The sequence below is a fragment of the Gekko japonicus genome, unplaced genomic scaffold (assembly GCF_001447785.1).
Source record: "Gekko japonicus isolate JY-2015 unplaced genomic scaffold, Gekko_japonicus_V1.1 scaffold2816, whole genome shotgun sequence".
NCBI classification, from domain to species: domain Eukaryota; kingdom Metazoa; phylum Chordata; class Lepidosauria; order Squamata; family Gekkonidae; genus Gekko; species Gekko japonicus.
Window position 1 is genome coordinate 82,865 of NW_015160921.1, and position 21,379 is coordinate 104,243.

At 42.8% G+C, this 21,379-nt stretch overlaps 1 protein-coding gene across 1 annotated transcript in view; it reads left to right on the forward strand.

The window, feature by feature from the left end:
* Positions 1-1,089: 1,089 nt before the first annotated feature.
* LOC107121648 (cytochrome P450 4B1-like) overlaps positions 1,090-21,379 on the forward strand; it is a 40,785-nt gene continuing 20,495 nt past the window's right edge. The window contains exons 1-7 of the mRNA XM_015424614.1: positions 1,090-1,401; positions 8,413-8,554; positions 10,802-10,846; positions 12,612-12,739; positions 16,557-16,687; positions 18,066-18,217; positions 20,424-20,530. Of these exons, the coding sequence (XP_015280100.1) occupies positions 1,180-1,401; positions 8,413-8,554; positions 10,802-10,846; positions 12,612-12,739; positions 16,557-16,687; positions 18,066-18,217; positions 20,424-20,530 (927 nt within the window). The 5' untranslated portion in view covers positions 1,090-1,179. The remainder of the gene's footprint in view (positions 1,402-8,412; positions 8,555-10,801; positions 10,847-12,611; positions 12,740-16,556; positions 16,688-18,065; positions 18,218-20,423; positions 20,531-21,379) is intronic.

The window sequence follows — 21,379 nt, forward strand, 5'->3', positions numbered from 1 at the left end:
TAAGCACTCTAATTTCCCCTCAAGATTTAATGTGAGTGTTATAAGCCTAGTTCTACTCACAGGTGTTCATGATTTCAGTGTTGCTGTAACCACCATGTTATCTCTTTTAAAGCCAAACACAAGAATGTAGTATTTGGGCAAATTGTGAGAACCTGTGCTCAGTTGTATAACTAGATGTGGGAGGGGGTAATTAGGAGAAGTTGCCAACATCTTCTGAAAAGTTCCTGAGAAGAAGATCCTTAATTGGACCCAAGAGACAACCCGATGTCATAGGGTAGAAAGCTATAATAAGGGTATAGGCCAGAGAGAGCTTTGCTAAGGCTATACTAGTATGCTAAGCTTCATCATGATGGACTGCAATGTACAGAATGCTTTTTATGCTACTGCTTGGATTCTATACAGCAAGAGAGTTTATTTATTTAGTGCCATCTAATACCAAGATATGCAATGTATTAGATAGAAAAGTTAGCTTCTTTGTTTTCTTGTTGCTCTGCTAAAGAGACTGTATTGTGTTGTCAATTCTTTTAATAATTTAATAAACTTTTATACATTTTTATGAGGCCTGTTTTTCTTGTGTACATTCAGGCTTGAGGACCTACAGGTCTGAGAAGGTGTTTAGGGGTTCCAAGCAGGGAGCCAAGAGCAATAACCGGGGGGGGGGGGTGGCCTGGCTGGGGTCTCTGATAGTGTAGTTTTGACTGGAAGAAATTCTCATGGATCTTTATGGTTAAGTAAGCACAGCTGTGTTTTAAACAGTTGAGAAATGACTCAGGCATCTGCATTTCATCTAATTTGGCAATCTGCTCTGCAAGCTTAGAGAAATAATATTGTCAGTCACGCTGTGAAATATTAACATATAGTTGAAACATGAGTATTCTTTTATCAAGTATTGCAAAAGGGCATGATTGGCACAGTGACTTCAACCAATCAGAGGAAGGTATTGTTGCAAGATATTTATTGGCTGGACAATTGTTCAGTTCTTTTTGGCACTAACAGTCTTGTGAAAGATTATAGTTCTTTTTACTCTGTGTCTTTGCTGAGTACTTTTTGACCAAGATTATGCATTGCTTCTGAAGAGTAATTCTTTTGGTGCACTTAGAAGAACACCAAGTCCTATTTCTGTGCTGAAAGTGTTACGCCTGACAGTTTGAACAATAGGAATTGGAATCTAATGCTGACATGGGAGAAATTACAAAAACTCTGCTAGAAGCTATTACAAGCTCTTTTTGGTCTTGGTTGCCTCAGGATTTCTATCAGATTTGTCAGCTGACAGTTATTTTGAGCCTCACTTATGTAGTCCTGAAATTCATGAAACTTTATCAACACAAGCAGTACCTGATCAAAGTGCTCAGATGTTTCCCAGGACCTCCCAGCCATTGGCTTTATGGACACATCAAAATGGTAAGGTGACTACAAGACCTTTGATCTTTGTGTGTGTGTGTGTGTTTTTGAAGAGTTTGACACTGAGATAGGCAGATGGATGTTGAAGATGCTTCTTTTTGCTCTTGAAGTGAAACAAAACATATTTTTGACTTTACTAATACTAAAATCTTTGAGAGGTATCAAAAAGCCCAAAGGCCAGGGCTGCTTTGGTTGAAAACTACCAGTGAGAGGTACTTGGAGATTTAAGCCTGAAAAGTGGTCTTTTGTCCTTTGTTATGTTAGCTTCTAATGTCCCTACAGTCTATTTTTTAATTAAAATGATCCCCCAAAAGACAAAGGTCAGGAAATGCTGCCTTTTAGAATAATGAAGGAAAGAAAGCTGTTCAATAAGCTGAATCAATTTTTATTTTTAGAAATCCAAGTCCCAGGTATTAAGAAGGGGAAGTGTTTATGTATGGGAAACACAGGCAGACTAGTACAGGGCAGTGAGGTGCAAACGGAAATGAGGCAGAAAAATGTAATCTATGTGAATAAGGCAGCAGAAGGGGAATGTTCCTGCAATGCAATGCCAGAGGGTCCCTCAGTGCAAGTGACAGACCTTATGCAGAACTCAGATGAGAACCAAAGCCAAAGAAAAGAGTAAGAGATCATGACTTGTTTTTGTTTGTTTAATGTCCTGCCTTTCTCCCCAATGGGGAAACAAAGTGGCTTTCATAATTTCCCTCCATTTTATCCTCACAACAACCCCATGAGGTAGGTTAGGGTGAGTGTGTGTGACTGGCCCAGAGTCACCCAGTGAGCTTCCATGGCACAAGTGGGAATGCAAACCTGGGTCTCCTAGAGTTGTCTTGGTTTGCCAAATCATAGTTCAACCAGCTTTGCAAATAATTCATCAACTGTTTTCACCTTAAACACTACCACAAAGCACTTCTAAGAGATATGCACAGAGTACTCCGTGTGTCTCCGGGGGTACAGGGAATCCACAGAAATCTGCATGAAGACCTTATTATGGCCCTTTCTGCTAGAACATGGCAGACGGGTAGTAAAATGCAGAAGGCACTTCTGGCTGAATTGGGAGATCACAGTACGAATGGCAGAGAAGGCACTGCATAGTTTCTGTATGCATACCATACTTGTCAGATCAGTAGAGCCTCTTAGTACTATATACTATTTTTAAGGGTATCTGGAGTGGACAAAGTACTTAGATAACAAAGTGCACGATCACCACTTTACTAATAGCTTTCAATCAGGGTAAGCCAGAAGGCTGAATGACAAACATTAAACTCAGTGTTCAGATAAAGACATTATTATTCTTGATAGTGGAAGCAAACATTCTTCTGAGAATACTTTGAAGGATAAGAACAGGCATGTCTGAAGAAACCTAATCCAATCTGTGGTAAAAAAAATTCTAACTGGCAAAAACAGAATATCATCTTACAACTCTAAACATCCTAAGAACCCCATGATTATTCCACCCCATTGTACATTCCAAAAGCAGAATGTCAGTTTGTTGCTGAACAGCTTCTGAAGGTGTGTTTGCTTCTACCAGAAAAACTGGAAGGCAAATAAACCTTTAGTGGACTGACAGATTGGAATGCTAGTTCTATGGAAGAATTTTAAGAGATAATTATATCACCATTATTTTTTGGATTTAATGAGTGAAAGAACGCTGAAGCTTTTAAAGTCATGGCTTTGGAAATATATTTTCCTTCCTTAAAAACTGGAGTCTAGAATACAATTTACTTTGGGAACGTCAATAGGATAGCTATGATGATGACTACCTGCTCCTTGGATCCTTACCCCTCATGGCTTGTAAAATCATGCCATGAAGTTGTAAGAAGCTCTCTGAGACAAATTATTAATCTGTCTCTTTCACAGGGCTGTTTTCCTTAAGGAAGCTATTGTTAGACCTTTGTTAAAGAAACTCTCCTTAGATAAAAAGGAGCCAGCTAATTATTGCCCTGTGTCTAATTTACTTTTCCTGGGGAAGCTAATTGAGTGAACAGTAGCTGAGCAACTTCAGGTGTTCCTTAGTGAGACATCTGCCGTTGACCCTTTTCTATCAAGCTTCAGGCCTGGCTATGGAGCTGAGATAGCTCTGGTTTTCTTGGTTGATGATCTTCATGCACATCTAGATTTTCATTTACATCTAGATAAAGGCATGCTGGCACTGTTAATCCTTTCCAGCTGTCTTCCATACAGTTGATCATTTGGTCCTGATTGACTGCCTTGCACCCCTGGAAGTGAGGGGCACCACCCTTGGATGGTTCTCCTTGTTCCTCCAGGGATGCTCTCAGTGGGTTGCTGTCGAGATCTTCAGGAGGTTGGGAGTTGGGTGCCATCAATATGCTTATGACATGCAGCTCTTCATCCTGCAGTGGCAGTAGGGTTCTTGGCACTATCCCAGTGTCTAGATGCAGTTGTCAAGTGCTTAAGGCGAAGCTGGCTAAAGTTGAATCTGTCCACGATGGAGGTCATGTGGCTGGGAAAGACAGGACAGTGTCTAGTTGACAGCTGTAGACTCTGTAAAAAGCCTTGGTTGTGGCTGAACTCTGTGCTATTGTTGGAAAAATGAGCGTCCATGGTAGCATGCTTGGCTTTTCACCAAGCCAGCTGACTCCTTATTTGTCTGGGTCAGACCTTGCCACATTGATCCATGCAACTGTAATCTCCAGACTTTACTACTGCAAGTCACTTTATGTAGGGCTACCCTTGAAAAAACGCTTTGGAAATTTCAAGTGATTCAGAAATTGCAGGTGGTTCAGAATGTGGCTGCCAGGCTTCTGACTAGAACATCATGGTCAGCTCATATTACCCCAATTTTGTGGCAGCTGCACTGGCTACCAATTACTTTCTAGATCCAATTCAAGGTGTCGGTGTTAACTTTTAAAGCCCTTAATATTCTGGGACTCTCATACTTACTGGACTGCCTCTTCCATTACAAACCCCCCTTCAGTTATCCTCTTGGGGTGTTTCAGTTAGGTGTTATCAGGGGAAGGGCTTTTTGTAGTTATGGCTTCTACCCTGTGGAATGCACTGACTGATGACATCTGTGCCCTGCGGGACTTGCTTAGTTTCCTCAGGCTTGCAAGTCAGGTTGTTCAGGTTGACCTTCGAAGGTTAAAGATGTTTTGGGCTATTTTGATAGTGGTATGGTGCTTGAGTCATATATCTTAATATTTTATATGTATTATCTGATTTTTGTTAGTTTTTATTTGTTATGATGTTTGAGTGTTGTAAGTTGCCACGAGACCCTATGAGTAAGTGGAGACAAAAATCTAAATAATCTAAAAAATCTAAATGAGAGCAGTGACTAAAAAAATCTAAATAAATAAATACTTCAAAAGGGTTGAAATTAAATTTGATCTTTGTCTAGGCTCTTAGTGATGTATACAAGAAATGCACAGGCAAGAAGAAAAGATTAAATAACTATGTTTGATAGGTAAAAATGAAAATAATACTTGCTACTATATTCACCACTGCAGTTTTTCATGAGCATGTCCCCCAATATTGCATTTCTCCTGCAAGTAGACTACATTTGTGAGAAACAACTTGTGCCTATTGTCGTGGAAATGGTCCTACACAGGTACATGGATGTGTGTGACTGGCCCACTGTTACGTTTTCACTGTATGAAATGTAATGTTAAGCTTGAGACCTTAGCCGGGATTCTAAGCTGAAACAATCCTATTGGCTAATGCTTAAGTGGGAACAAACCTGATTGGACATTATTGTAACAATGCTATTGGTCCTTAACTATTCTAGGGCATGGCTACATCAGCCTGGGGTAGTTTAAAAGGGAGCTACGCTCCACTGTTTGTTGTTGTGTGTTCTTGACTGTTTCTGTTCAATAAAGCTGAATCATTTACTTACAACGGAATTGAGTCAGTACTTGACACCCACTTTTGGCCCATTCTGCCTAGGTGATGCCCCGTACCAAAGGCAGAGTGAATGACAGAAACCTTTCAGGGCTAATTAAAGACCATTACAAGGTTGTAAAACGAAACTTAACTTTATTAAACCTATCAAGTAGCGTTCTCCAGGCAAGACCCCAGCTAGGCATTTTGCCTGAATTTTAAACAATACAAGTCTTATTTCTCCTACAAAGCATGCAAACAGGAGCTCCTGAACTGACCAGTGGCCTTCAGGAGAGAGAGTCTCACTAAATCCCAAAAGTCAGTGCTGAACTGCCCCCAAAGACTCAAATTTTTACAGAATTGATCAAAGATTTCTTTGCACGGGCTGTTACAAATGTTAATGACCCAGTGCTTTTTAAAATCGTGGGACCATCTCACGCAGGAGATGTCCTTACATTCCATGATTTATATTTTATTTACAAAAATAACACAAGATAGCACTTCCAATTCTACATGACAACCATGAAGTCAGGATATTCTTTTGTGTTCGGAATACGTGGGACAAGACAGACATGACACTATCTGCTGAAAACCAAGTGGGTGTGTGAAATTACTGTAGAGCTTTTAACTATGGGGAAAGAATGTGGGCCCTTTTCTGTAGATGTGACAGAAGAAAGGTGCCTTTTGAAACAAACAGACTGGCATTGCATTTTGGGAGTCTTGCCCTGTGTGCTGAAAGCTGCTTGCTAACTTAAAGGACAGAAAGAGCTATATGATTTCTGTATATAAAGGGTTCAATTCTTTGATCCAAACCTTTTAGTATTCTCTTACAACACCTATCGGCTGGCTCAGTTAACACTATGAAGTTGTGCCTTCATTCTGTACATTTGCATGAAATATGTAAAAAGGTAAAGGTTCCCTTTAAAGCTTTTGACTGTGTGGATCACAACAAACCATGGCAGGTCCTTAAAGAGATGGGAGTACCAGACCACCTCACATGTCTCTTGAAAAACCTGTATAAGGGCCAAGAAGCGACAGTTAGAACCGGATATGGAACAACGTATTGGTTTAGCATAGGAAAGGGAGTACGACAGGGATGTATATTGTCGCCTTGCTTATTTAATATATATGCAGAGTACATCATGCGAAACGCTGGCCTAGATGAATCACAAGTGGGAATTAAGATTGCTGGGGAAAAGATCAACAACCTCAGATATGCAGACGATACCACTCTGATGGCAGAAAGTGAAGAGGACCTAAAGAGTCTCCTTCTGAGGGTAAAAGAGGAGAGCGCAAAAGTGGGCTTGAAGCTCAACATCAAAAAAACTAAGATCATGGCATCCGGCCCCATCACTCCTTGGCAAAAAGAAGGGGAAGTCGTGGAAGTAGTGACAGACCTTCACGTTCCTGGGATCCCAGATCACCGCAGACTGTGACTGCAGCCATGAAATTAAAAGACGCCTGCTCCTTGGGAGGAAAGTGATGGTGAACCTAAACAGCATGATAAAAAGTAGAGACATCACCCTGCCAACAAAAGTCCGCATGGTCAAAGCAATGGTATTCCCAGTAGTCATGTATGGCTGCGAGAGTTGGACTATAAGGAAGGCCGAGCGCAGAAGAATAGATTCTTTTGAACTATGGTGCTGGAGAAGACTCTTGAGAGTCCCTTGGACTGCAAAAAGATCAAATCAGTCAATCCTAAAAGAAATCAACCCTGACTGTTCCCTGGAAGGCCAGATAATGAAAATGAAGCTCAAATACTTTGGCCACCAAATGAGAAGGGAGTGGCGGGAGCTGGTCCATGGGGTCGCGAAGAGTCGGACTCGACTGTGCGACTGAACAACAACAACAAAGGTTCCCTTGCTCGAAAGCCAGTCGAATCCGACTCTAGGGTTGCGGTGCTCATCTCCGTTTCAAAGCCGAAGAGCCAGCACTGTCCGAAGACATTTCCGTGGTCATGTGGCCGGCATAACTAAACACCAAGGCGCACGGAACGCTGTTACCTTCCCACCAAAGTGGTACCTATTTATCTACTTGCAATTTCTTGCTTTCGAACTGCTAGGTTGGCAGGAGCTGGAACTAGAGACGGGAGCTCACTCTGTCTTGCGGCACACTCGGGTCTCGAACTGCTGAGCTACTGACCTTCCACAGCCTGCAGTTCAGCGTCTTAACCACTTGAGCCACCACAGCTCAAATATATACTAGGCTCTTAAATCACAAAGAATCCTCCCATTTTTTGTTTGATGCCACATTCTCTATTCCTACAGATTTATAGAGCCCCATACAGAGTATGTGGTGGGAAGTGCTGTCAAGCCACAGCTGACTTATGGCAACCCCGTAGGGCTCTCAAAGCAAGAGGTGGTTTGCCATTGCTTCCCTCCAAGTCACAACACTGGTATTCCTTGGAGGTCTCCCATTCAAAGACTAGCCAAGGCCAGCCCTGCTTAGCTTTCGAGATCTGACGAGATTAGGGTAATTCTTTCATTATAGTTGGTTAGCCAAGCCATTAGGCAAACGTATAGCAATATGTGGTCATATTCAGCACATGGTGAGGAAGGTCCAAACAGACACCAAAGGAGGCTACGTGCAAATAGTTCTTAGAGGAACTGGTAAAAGGTATGTATGTATAAGTCACAGCAGTCTAGTTTTGAACTCACTGAGAGATGCAAAAACTAAGGAGTGAACGATCTTTGAACATGTTCGCTTTAAAAGTTTTTCAGAGTTTTTCGAAGAGCACCTTCCTTCTAATCCTCACGGTTATGACAGAAAACCTCAAACGCATGCATGTAATTCTCATAGGTATGTTCTCATATCATACTTCCACACATTTATTGCCTAACATTTATTGCCTTAAAACATAACAAATTCTATAGTTTCTTTACTATACTATAGAAACTATAGAATTCTTTATGCTTATCATCTTAAGTTCCTCAGCTTTCAAGAGGCTCATTTAGGATTGAAAGGAGGAGGCTGGTGCAGAACAGAAAGGGAGTAACATACATGTTTAAGCACTCTGTTGGTTCAGTGTTGACCCTGGATGGCTATGACTAGTACTTCAGTCTGCCCATTGACTCCTGATTAAACAGGAGTACTTATTTGGTTATCTGTTACTTCTGGCATTACTGAGCGAATCAGTCCCAATGACCTGAACTTACCTTTATATAAATTATGCAGATGACACCAGAAGAAGAATTCCTAAATGTTGAATCATGGACAAAAAAATATCCGCATTGTCATCCAATATGGTATGGAGGATTCTTAGTCTTCCTAAACATCAACCACCCCGAATACGTGAAAGCAATATTTAGCAGAAGTGGTAAGGAATTTTATATCTCTCTGATTGTAAGGTGGCATCAACCTCTTAGACAAAGTGGCTAAGCAAGAAGAAACTTTTAATGGTATCTGACTTTATCAAGGCTATAAATTAAAATCTGATTCATTCAAATTTCAGCTGAATGTTAAAATTCAGAAAGCAGAGATGAGCTACATATGCAGACTGGTGATGATCCATTTCTTGATTTTAGTCAGTCCTGCCACCCCTTAAAAGATTGCTTTACCCATTCTTGAGTGCAAGGTTCTCATCCTGTGTCCTGTGTAACTATCATACATGAGTTATGGGTTCTTCTCACTTCCCATGTTCACAATGCCTTACTGCAGTGCTCATGGAGGGAAGTTTTCAGCCTTTCCCTGCATACCATTTCCGTGACCTGAAATAGAGGGAGGCCTCCTGGCAATTCTTCTTGATATCCACCAGTGCCTCAGGCACTGGCAGGAGAAATTGGGGGAGAGGAAAGGCTTGGCGTGTTGGAGTTACACTACATCACTTCCAGTTTTAACTGGACACTCTAGCATTCTGTAAAAACTCCATGATAAAGCCATAGAGATTTTGTGAAATGCTAGAGTATCCCCTTGTATCACTTCTGGTTTAAATGAGAAGTGATATAGGCGTGCCGGTGCAATGCCAGCCTACCAGATCCTGTCCCCAGTTGCTCCTGGGGTGGCAGTCCTACCCCACTCAGAGATGTGGAGTCCACTCTCTGCAATGCCACATCCACAGACGCTGGCCCCATGGAGTCCCCGATGCCAAAGCTCACGAAGATGACCAACTCAGCCTCCAAGGCCCATCTTGAAAGGGTCAGGGCATGAACATACTCCACAATAGTGGTAGAGAACATCAGGGCAAAGGGCCTGGAGGGAAGGGATAGTAATGCATTAGTCACTGTGCCCCACCCATACTATGTAGGCCCAAGCCCATGCCCACAGCAGCCTCAGCTCCATCACTGGCCACTTCTGCAGCCACCATAGCAGAGATGGCCAGTCCATTGTTGACCTTCATCCTCTTTGACTCACCACCACAAGATGGGCAGAGGAGTGGGTTGCCAGGGGCAAGACAGTACTCAATTGGAGTGGTCGAGGATTGTCCTCATCCTGTGGGTCTGAGACTGGGCCTGTGGTTCATGAAGTGCCAGGTGCCCCAGACCTCTCTTCAGCCCTGGCACTTAATGGCCCAACAGCAGTGGTCCTGTTGAGCAACCCACCTATATGGGAGAAGGGCAGGAGAGAGCACATACCCAAGGGGGGAACCTCCATCTCCACCCCAGGAATGAACCATGGCCTCAAGGACAGATATCCACCAGGCAGGACCTTGATGCTGCCAGTGGGATCACTGCATGCGTGAGCAGCCTCAGCACTGGGCAAGCCCCAATTGCCCTCTCATACAGGGCATCCTGGGCCATGAGTGCATGCACTTACTGCAAAGCTAAGCCGAAGGCCAGAGCAGTGAAAGAGGTGTGAATGGCTAAAGATGTACATTAGCTGTGTGTGGCTCTTATGCTCATGGTAGGTTTCCAATGTGCCCTTTGATGCTGAATAAGTTACCCAAGCCTGCAGATAAGTAACTTTTAACCAATTTTCTCCTTGCTCACCAGAATATTTGTAAAATAACCCAATCTGGGGAAGTGTCTGCATTTGTGTTAAAATTAGTAAAATTTCATTTCAATAAAAACATTTATATTTTATACTTTGCTCTTGTTATTCTATGTAGTGTGTATGTAGTTTAACCTGTTTTCTATGACAGTTAAGAGTGGAGTCCAGCAGCACCTTAGAGACCAGCTAGATTGTCAAGGTAGAAGCTTTTGAGAGTCAAAGCTCCCTTCGTCAGACACTTCATCAGGTCTCCAACAAAGGGAGCTTGGCTCTCAAAGGCTTAGACCCAAAAAATCTTTTGTTGGTGTTTAAGGCACTACTGGAATCAAATCTAACTGTTCTACTACAGATCAGCTACCCTCTGAAATTGTTTTCTATGAGAGCCAGAAAAACCATGTATAGCAGAATTTGAAAAGGGCAAAGTTAAGCACTTTCACCTTAAAATGTGCTTAAATTTCTCCCATTGAAATAATGGAGCATAAGTGTTCATATAGAAAAAAAAAATTATATGTGAACAGTAAATGTCTGCCAGTGATGTATATGTCAGAGCTTTGAGGGTCCAACAGACATTTAGAAAATTAGAACTGAGTTTTGTTCTCATGGCTGTTTCTCTCTCTTTTTTAATTAAACTATACAGATCCTAAATCACTTGTTGTATATGACTTCCTAGTTCCATGGATCGGTATGTATTGTCAAGCATTCTGTATATACTATCATTTCAAAATTCAAAAGACCTCTTGTCTACAGGAGCTTACTAGTAAATGCTAGATTGTTTCTTTCCAGCTGATTTTTCACACAGCTGTAGCTGTTTGAACAGCACGTTTCTGCCACAGTTACGTGGGAATAGACTTTTAAAGGCCAAAAAAAGGGGAAGTTCTGAAAATTGTAATATTTTTAAGATGAGACATGACGTGACAATAAAAATGTACATATTTATGGCAGTCAAATATATAGATATAAAGAGACATAGCTTCTACCTACAAAATTTAAAAAATGATTTAGCAAGTGGTGGAAGTGGCTTCTCACTTGGTTTGCTCACCACCATCCCTTCCTCAAATGCAATGACTTGGCAACAGTGATCCATGCAATGGTCATCTCAAGATTGGACTACTGTAATGCTCTCTACATGGGGCTGCCCTTGTCTCAAATCTGGAAGCTGCAGCTGATGCAAAATGCTGTGGCCAGCCTGTTGATGGGACTCCCAATTCGGGAGCACATCCAGCCTGTGCTCAAGGCACTGCACTGGCTGCCGATAGCATACTGAATTCGTTTCAAGGTGCTGGTTCTTACCTTTAAAGCCCTTTATGGTCAGGGGCCTACATATCTGAGGGACTGACTTTCCCCACATATTCCCCAGAGAGCACTTCGTTCAGGGGCCCAGAACCGATTGGCCCTCCCAAGTCTTAAGGAGGCCAGGCTGTCAACAATCAGGGCCAGGGCTTTCTTGGTGGTGGCTCCATCCTGGTGGAATGAGCTCCCAGAAGAGATCAGGGCTCTGCGGAACCTTTTGCAGTTCCACAGGGCCTGTAAAACAGAGCTCTTCCGCCAGGCTTTTGGACCCGATGCCACCATTAAAAATCATTAACAACTAGTAGCTGAAGGATAGGAAGCCCTGTTGTCTCTGGAATCTATAACATCAGCCTGTGCCAGCTGCCTGAAAGATGCCTGAAGTAGACCTAGGAGCCAGTTATGAGAAGAAAGAGCTAATATGGTAGCCATCATTGATCTAGCAACAACAATACTAGCACCTACTGTGTTACTGTTATTTGGTTTTAGCATTGTTTTAAATGTTTTAATTGTTTTATTGTAAATATATGCTGATTTTATGTAAGCTGCTCTGAACCAGCCTTGGCTGGGTGTGAAATGTGAGAAATAAATAAATAGATAAATAATCCCATGAACCAATTAGGTCAAATAAGCACACCTATTTTCACTAGGGATCATGTGAACGTCACAGCAGGCAGGTATAGCAGGTGAGAGCACTGTGCTTGGATCTCCTCATCATGTTGTGGTTGGCCTTTCCACCTCTCTTGATACTGCCAAACATTGGCTCCTCCAAAGGGTGACTCCTCGCCTCTGGAAGACAGAGAATGAGAGTGCTTCTTGCTCTCCTTTTTTCTCCCTATAAAGAAAATAAATTGTAACACACTATACCATGCTCTTTTGAAATTTCTGATGAACCGTGCTGGGCCCTTATGAGGAGCAGGAAAGCCCATTCAAGGGTCTGTTCCCAGCTCTGGCCAATGGGCAAGGTATGGGCTGAACCAGTGGGTGTTTGTGAGCATCCCTAATTTCATGTGTCAAATACGTACATTATTCTTCTGTATCATCATCAGTTCATTGCTTTAGATTATATAACAGAACATGTAACATTAAGGTGGTGTAAAATGTGTCTAACTCATTTCCCCCTTGACTTGTGTTTCTCATGTCTCTTTATCCACTGGCAGGAAAGGGCTTACTGATACTGAATGGGCCGAAGTGGCAGCAGCACCGGAAGCTGCTGACTCCAGGGTTCCATTATGAGGTGTTGAAGCCATATGTTTCTCTAATGACAGACTCAGTCAAAGTGATGCTGGTAAGAAATGCTACTGGCACAAGGTCAGTTCTTCTCATCCTCTTAAGGAAAAGCTGCCATTCCTTATATCCGGGTCCCAAATCTTTTTCAGCCTGTGGGCACCTTGGAATTCTGACACAGCATGGTGAGCACAGCCACAAAATGCCTGTCACAAAATGGCTGCTGCAGAAGGTGGAGCCAGGAACAAAATGGCTGCTACAGGAGGTGGAGCCAGCCACAAAATGGCTGCTGCCACGGCTTACCTTCAGTCACACAGAAGATCCTTGTGCTGTGGCTGTAGCTGCTGCCAAAACAGCATTTAAAAAAATCTGCACAGCCAATAAAAAATCCAATGGTTAATCAGATGTCCTGCTGGGCAAAAGCTCCACCTCGCCCCACCCGCTTTCTAAATGCACTTGGTGTGTGCCAAGAAAGGTTTTAGCGAGCACCATGGTGCCCATGGATGCCATATTGGGGACCCCTGCCTTATATCACTGACATTACAGGACTCAGTCTAGATAGATGCTTTGGCTATACCCAGGTCTTTGCTTGGACTCGTGACATTTTCCCCCTTTAAACAGAAACTTGGTTGGGGGAGGGTCTTCTTTTCTGTCTGAAGGCCTGAGTTATTATGTGGTGTCGGTAGCTCAATCCTTTGGTTGTTGGTCAGTGTGCACCAGCATATCTGTTGTGAAACAATAGAATTACCACAGTGGCTACAAGTGTATTCCCTAAATTCCTTCGATTCTTCATCACAGATTCTGGACCAACTTTGTTTACAGTATGTGTTCTCCAACCTTTCCACTTAACACCCCCCAAAAAATATGAACTATCAAAATGTTTATTTATCATCAGTATTCTAAATATCTATTAGACAGACTTGTGTGAATTTTGGTTCATTTCTTTTGGTTTTTGTTAATAATTCCAAAAGGAACTGTTTCATATTGCCCAGTGCTGAGGCCATGTTGGTCTGCAGTAGAACAGCTACATTAGACTCCAGTAGCACCTTAGAGACCAGCTTTGACTCTTGAAAGGTTATACCCTCCAAATATTGTTGGTCTCTAAAGTACTACCGGATTCGAATCTAGTTGTATGATTTTGTTTCATTATTGTTTCTTTCATTATTTTTGTTGCATATTCATAATTCCATTTCATTATTATTTCCCACTGGTTTGAATGGAAGACTCCCACATAGAATGAAGGGGCCTCCTTTTTAAGACAAGGAAAGGCACCCATGTTTGACATTAAAGTCTATAGGAGAATTGATTGGAAAGATTCCTAAGGGTCCGTTCAGATGGGCAGGTAATTCCGCCATTATGCCGGCTCAAATTTGATCCCCATCTTTTTAATCCGTCCTCGCATGACCAGACATCCCCTGGGGAAATCGTCTTACCGTGTGCTGTTTCCACTGTGGATTGTCTAGACAGTATTCACTGAAGGAGGTGTGTGCAGTGGTTTTTTTTAAAAAAAACCAAAACATTTTGCACATGCACATAGGTGTGATCGCACGTCCTTGTAGATCCACGCGTGAGCGAAATCAAACGTTCAAAGCACCACGTGAGGGACGCATAGCCGTAATTCCGACCAACAGGACAGTCCAAGCAGGACCAAATTGCGCGCTGGTGGAACGATCAGATAGGTGAAAGTCCGCAGTTGTCCCATCGGGACCCAAAAACTCCAGATTTAAAGTGGTATCTTTTAAGTACGGCTCCGAAGCGCGGCAAAATGGGATGCCCATGGAACAGGGACGTTTCCCAGATGTTTGTGTCTGGGCATTACCTTTAAATCTGCCAGGCACTCATGTCTGGCGCAGATCTAAAGAGCCGTCTGAACGGACCCTAACTGTAACAAAGACAGCACTGTAGCCACTTCGCTTGACAAATAGTAGCATGAAGAAGAGGCAGACTGGGTGGCACAAGGAGGGTAAGGCACTGGGCCAGGCAGGCAGCAGTAGAAAGCCCATGAGGTAGATTTGTTTGGATAGGGGTTAAGTTTTGGAGAGCAGCAGGCAAGCAGAGGATGACAGGTTGCAAAGGGAAAAATGACACAGCAGGGCAGGCAGTGGGAGGAGAGATGAAGGCAAAGTCTCACACGATGTCCTTCAGTACTGGAATACTTCACACTTATATAATCCTAGTAGCTACAGCTTGCAGTCAATCAAGAAAGCCCAGAGCCTCACTACCTCCTTCCCTCAAGGAACTCTGTGCTCTCCTCAATACTTTTATTAGTAAAATGCTGAATGTGAAACCAAGAGAGGTGGAGATTGCAATAATGAAAGAAACCAGAATGAAATGAAAGAAAACATAGGGTCCTTCGGTTATAGGCTGTTTAGATGGGGGATTTGTTTTATTTTCATATTCATTATGATAATTGCAGAACTCATTTTTGTAATTATTATAATTAATAAAAGAAATACATAAGTCCAATATTTATGTTGTAATCAGTTGATTGCTGGCTCCTGAAAAGCTAAGAAGATCTGCTTTAGCATGCACATCAATCCAGCTACTCTTAAATCATAGACTCAAATGAGTTATGCAGTTTTTCTCAACTACATTTGCTGACTAAGGGTGATACAAAGACTTGGACACTTCAAGAGAAGATTCAATAAATGATGAGCAGAGTTTAATTTTCCCCACACCTGTGAATCCTTCACCATTGTCCTTCCACCCATGACTTTTCCCACAGCCACACTGTACCTGCTCAGAGGTGACTGGGAGGAAACAGGAAACAGCCAAGTATGTTACAAAAGAAATGGGTTTTCTCCTGTGCAGTGATTTTCTTACAAATGGTCCCCATGTCAGTACTGTAAAGTAACCATGAAGCTGGAAACCACTTGTTTAGTTCATACAAGTGGGGTACCTACAAGGACTTGGGGTCATCTCATTTTCCCCTCTACTGTTATTTCCTTTTTCTCTTCACTGAAAGCCTTCATAGCATCTCCCCTTTTTCTGCTTCCTTCTCTCCTTCCAACCCGCTAGTGAAACATCTTTTATCTACCTCCCTGTCTTCAGCTTTCCCTCCTTCCTTCACCCTGGCAATATCTGCCTGGGAAAGCTATGGTCCAGTTGTGTAGCTCTAGCCATAGTCTTCATCTGCTGGCTGAAGACAGCAACAGAAGGGGATAGCCATGTCTCTCTGGGGAAAAAGTTCCAGATTTTTGGTGCCACTACCAAGAAGACCCTCCTGCTATGATTGCCGCCAGGTCCCCCCTGGTCACTGGCAAGGGATGAGGGAGGTAGAGCCAGTTCCAGGACCTTGGAAGATGATCATGGCAGTCAGGTAGGTTAGTGAAGGAATAGGTGGTCCTTCAGGTATGTTGGTTAAGCAACACTGAAAATGTGTCAAGCATTACAAAGAACGGGATTATAAAAGTAGAAAACAATGCAATAAGACCAGGACAATACATACAACAAACAGATAATCTATAATGCAGGGTGGGATAGACTAAAGTCCCATTCCCTTGATAAAAGCACCTTCCTGATGAATTCTGTTAGCTCTATTACCTTTATAAAAATGCCCTCCTGAACCATTTACATAGTTTACGGAATGACAGAAGTGCTGGAGCCTTTCTGATCACTTACTGGCATATTCGACAATCTAAAAATTCAAGGAATTGATCACTGAAGAAAAAAACATTGTCTGGGGTTTCTAATTTTCTTTAATTTAGGTCATATTCCCTGGAATATTCCAGTTTTTTCATTCTGCATGATATGAAGAATTCTCAACAAAACCTGTAAACACCTACACTAACAGACATCGGCTGGGATCAGAATATAAATAAAAAGGTCTCTATGGAAAACTCCCTATTTACATTTCTGTATCTTTATGATACTTATAGGACAAATGGGAAAAATTGGTCCTGAAAGACACCAAAACATCAGTGGAATTGTTTGAACATGTCAGCTTGATGACTCTTGACAGCATCATGAAATGCGCCTTCAGTTACGAAAGCAATTGTCAGACAAACAGGTCAGTATAACATGGCTCCTTCAGATAAGGCAAAATCTACAGACAGACAAGGGTTCATGTGAAGCAAACTGTCCTGTAGGGTTGCCAACACTGGGTTGGGAAACTCTTGGAGATTTGGAGGTACAGCCTGGAGAGGGCATGGTTTGAGGGACTGGTCTCTGTAGTCTGGAGTTCAGTTAATTCAGGGGGATCACCAGGCCCCACTGTCCTCCTTAAGGCTAAACTCTCCGGGTTAAGGTAAGGGAATAGAGTCACCTCAACAATACATAATGCTCGGGTGTCATTGCAGTAAAGGTTCAGGAGGAATGAGACCTTAAATACTCCTTCAAAAAGGTGGGGACACAAGCCCTGCCTCTCCAGGAAAAGGCTTCTGGCTCTTTAAGGTGCCAGGTCTGGTCATGGTGCTGAGTACTCCCATGGGGGTGGGAGCTTGTGGTAAGCTTGAGTGGTAAATTGGGGAGACACTTCAAGGGCTGCAGCAATCTGAGTTGAAATGCAGGAGAGATGGCTTGGTCTCTTGGGATGCCTGGACATCATTATTGATGCTTCTTTCTGGGGTCCCAGGACTTTGGCCTCTTTCTGGTTTTCAGCTTCTCCATCTGCCAGTGCCTTAGCCCATGACACAACCTCACCAATCCAGGAACTCCCGTGCACATGTTTCCATATAGACAGATCATATACTAGCATTCCTCAGGAAATATGACTCCACCTTTGTAAATACATACAGAACAAAAATCTACTTGTACTTCTAAAATATCGTACACTTTATTTCAAACTCCATGTCACTTCTGTTGGAGATTTTTAGAAGGTCTCTATTCGCATAATTTGAAATTAACTGTATTGTAGTAGTAAAGCTCTATTTCATTGTTTAAGGTATTGTGTTTTCTATGTAGCCCCTACAGGGCTGAAAATGTATCTCATTTCTTTGTTTCTATGATAAAAGTGTTTGCTTATTTCCTACTGAACTTTGTTCTCACTTCATAAAACCTTCAGTCTGATCCTAAGCATATGAACTAAGTTAGAAGAAAGACAAAAGTTCAGTAAGACTTCCCAGTGAATATGGCCCTTTCTTACATGCTCAGAGAAACACTGATTGTCACTTTGTGGTCAGGAAGTGGCTAATTGCCACTTTGGGGTCAGGAAGCAATTTTTCTCCAGGCCAGTTTGGGCAGGGATCCTGGAGGTTTTTTGTCATCTTCTGGGTGTGGAACAGTGGTCACTGTGGGAGTGGAGGGGGAGGTACTTGTGAATTTCCTGCATTGTGCAGGGGGTCGGACTAGATGACCCTGGAGGTTTCTTACAACTCTATGATTTTATTATTCTAATGTCTGTACACCTGCTTTCTGAATCTAACTTGTCTCCTCTTCTCTGCCCACAGTGACAATTTCTACATTAAAACTGTGTATGACCTCTGCTTCATGATGTATCAAAGAATGAAGACACCTCTTTATCATAATGACCTTGTTTACTGGTTCACTTCAGAAGGACGTCAGTTTCACAAAGGTTGCAAACTAGCTCATCTTCACACAGGTATATCTCATAGTCATGGTCCTTTCTTCTGATCATCCCTGGTCAGGGATTTTCTGTGGCTTCTGAGAAGTATTTTTAGAGTTTCCACAACACATTTGAATTTCAATATGTTGTTAATGAGAATCTGAGGACAGAAGGCAAAGAGGAATTTATATTCAAGTTTTTAGGAAGGACTGTCTTCTTACTTTTGTTTATAAACAACTATTGTAGAGACAGAAAAGAAGAATAAATGTAAACTTTATCCATGGACAATTTGTCATGAAAGTCCTGCATTCATGATTATCAGCTTCTTTGTGGGCTATATTATGTACGTATCTAGCCAAAATTCATATGAAATAAATTACATTTAGACATACAGCTGTACACCCCTTTCACACCCACAGTGACCACTGTTCCACATCCAGAAGATGATAAAAAACCTCCAGGATCGCTGGCCTGGAGAAAAATTGCTTCCTGACCCCAAAGTGGCAATCAGCATTTCCCTGGGCATGTAAGAAAAGGCCACAAGAACTCAGCACTGAGGCAACCCTTCCTGCCCTCCCTCTCATGATCTGCCTAAGTTCACAGAATCAGCATTGCTGTCAGATGTCCATCTAGCCTCTGTTTGAAAACCTCCAAAGAAAGAGAGCCCACCACATCCCGAGGAAATCTGTTCCACTGAGGAACTGCTCTGTCAAGAAGTTCTTCCTAATGTTTAGCCGAAAACTCTTCTGATTTAATTTCAACCAGTTGGTTCTGGTCTGACCTTCTGAGGCAACAGAAAACAACTCCATACCATCCTCTATATGACAGCCCTTCAAGTATTTGAAGATGGTTCTTCGCAGCTTTATGTCGCTGATGCCCCACACAAATTGCGTCAAGAGGTTCTCCTTGGTGAAGGCACAGTCCATGGCCAGCTGGTGCAGGGCCGCCATGAAAGCCGCGGCCGACTCGCCCGGTTTCTGGACACGGCCCTGGAACTCAACCCGCCTTGCGAGCGTAGTTGGCCGGGGCGTGAGGTAGCTTGTCAGGGCGTCGACGATCTCCTTGTACGAGCACTCGAGGATTGATCGGGGTGCGAGGAGGCTCTTTGCGAGGCGGACCGTGTTCACTCCACAGGAGCTGAGGAGGAGGGCTCGTCTTTTTCCCGGGTCGGTCACTTCATTGTAGACGAAGTGGCAAGTCAGTTGGTCGGTCCACGAGTCCCAGAGTTCGGGATGGGCTGGATCGAAGATCTCTAAGTTCCCCCAAGCAGAGGCCATGGCGTAGCATTAGCGGGGAGTGGTGTTCCTTGATGTGGTGTGCGGTGCGGTGCTGCTTGAGAGCGATGTGGGGTGCGTTTGCTGGAACGATGCTCAGTGCTACGCTGGGATGCGAGCCAAGCCTGGCTCGGCGGGATCCCATCCTTGTCGCCATTGAAAAGTACTGGGTTCGCTGCATGGAGGACTCGGACGATGACATGCGGTTGCACACGTTTATTGTACTTAAGACAAGACTATCTCTAATGGCCTGACAGGGCCAACTATATACATATCCACCCAGCACCCCCTATTCCCATTGGAGGGTTTGAATGTCCCGCCAAAGTGGGTATTGGTTGGGGCTGGGGGAACCCAGTACTTTTCAGTCCCCTTCCTATATTAGGACTTCAAGTTCCTCCTGTATGTTTCCCATACTCTATGCATTAGTGTAGAGACATTGGAATCCATTTTTATGCACCCTGAGGTTTTTGTTTCTGTAGTTACATGTGAGTTAATGTTATCTAGCATACGTGCCACTCCCTGCAAAACTTTAGAGTTCTTATTTCCAGTTATTGGCTTTGCATTTTTGTCTTGCTCCCCCACAGAATTTAGTTTAAAGCTCTCCTTATTAGGTTTGCAAGGCTGTTTCCAAACACATTTTTTCCTACCCTCGTGAGGTGCAAACCATCCCCTGATAGAAGAGCTTCATCTCAAAAATGTAAGCCATGGTCCAAAAATCCAAACTTTTCCTGATGACACCATCTACATAGCCAATCATTGATCTGCAGTATTCTTCTTTCTCTTCCTAAGCCACCGCCTTCAACAGAAAGAACTGACGAGAATACAACCTGCACTCCCAATTCCTTCACCTTTTTACCCAGAGCCACATAGTCTCTTTTAATATGTTCTGGGCTGTGCTGGGCGGTATCAATAGATTTCTTTGCTTACCTCTTATACATATCTTCACTCATTATTTATATTTAATGCAGATAAAGTAATAAGAGAGAGGAAAGAATCTCTCAAGAATGAGCGAGAACTTGAAAAAATCCTGAAGAAGAGGCGTCTGGACTTTCTGGACATTCTTCTTTGTGCAAAGGTGAAAGTTATAGTGATTCATCCAGTCCCAGAAAAGTGATGCTCTGTGTTTGATATTGCATATTAAACTGAACAATGTCTAAGGGCCTAACCACGTGTTATTCTTTTCCTATTGAATACTTTTCTACAAGAAATCAAATTGGCTGTTGTTGATAAAAGGTGATTTTCTAGCACCTGCCCCTTGTTTTTTAAATAGTATCACTGGCTATAGCCTGGCACCCCGGCAACCTACAATAGTGCAACTCCTGCCCCCTCAATGAGAACTGCTGTTTCCCATAATAGAAACTTTAACAGTTGTCCTGGGAAAAACTGATTTCCTCAGCAAGTTTATTGTATTTATTTTTACTTATTAAAATAGTTCTATCCTGCTTATGTTGGCAGAATTTTAAATATTAATAAATAAATATGCAAAAGTAGCAGAGCTCAAGCTGCCAAAAGAATAAACAATTTTATTTAGAAGAGCAACAACTATGTAAAGAGGAGAGGAGAGAGAAGGTTCTAAATGTCTAACCATCTAACTGTGTAACTGAGAGACGGTTTGGTTTAGTGGTTAGGAGTGCAGACTCTAATCTGGGAGAACTGGGTTTGATTCTGCATTCCTCCACATGCTGCTGCTGGTGTGACCTTGGGTCAGTCACAAGTTATTTCGGAGCTGTTCTCTCAAGGGCAGTTCTCAAAAGAGCTCTCTCAGCCCCACCTACCTCACAGGGTGTCTGTTGTGGGGAGGGGAAGGAGATTGTAAACCACTCTGAGATTCCTTGGGTAATGAAGGATGGGATATAAATCCAATTTCTTCCTCCTCCAACAACAACAACCAGGGAGGACATGGATTCAAAAAGAGAGGAAGTCT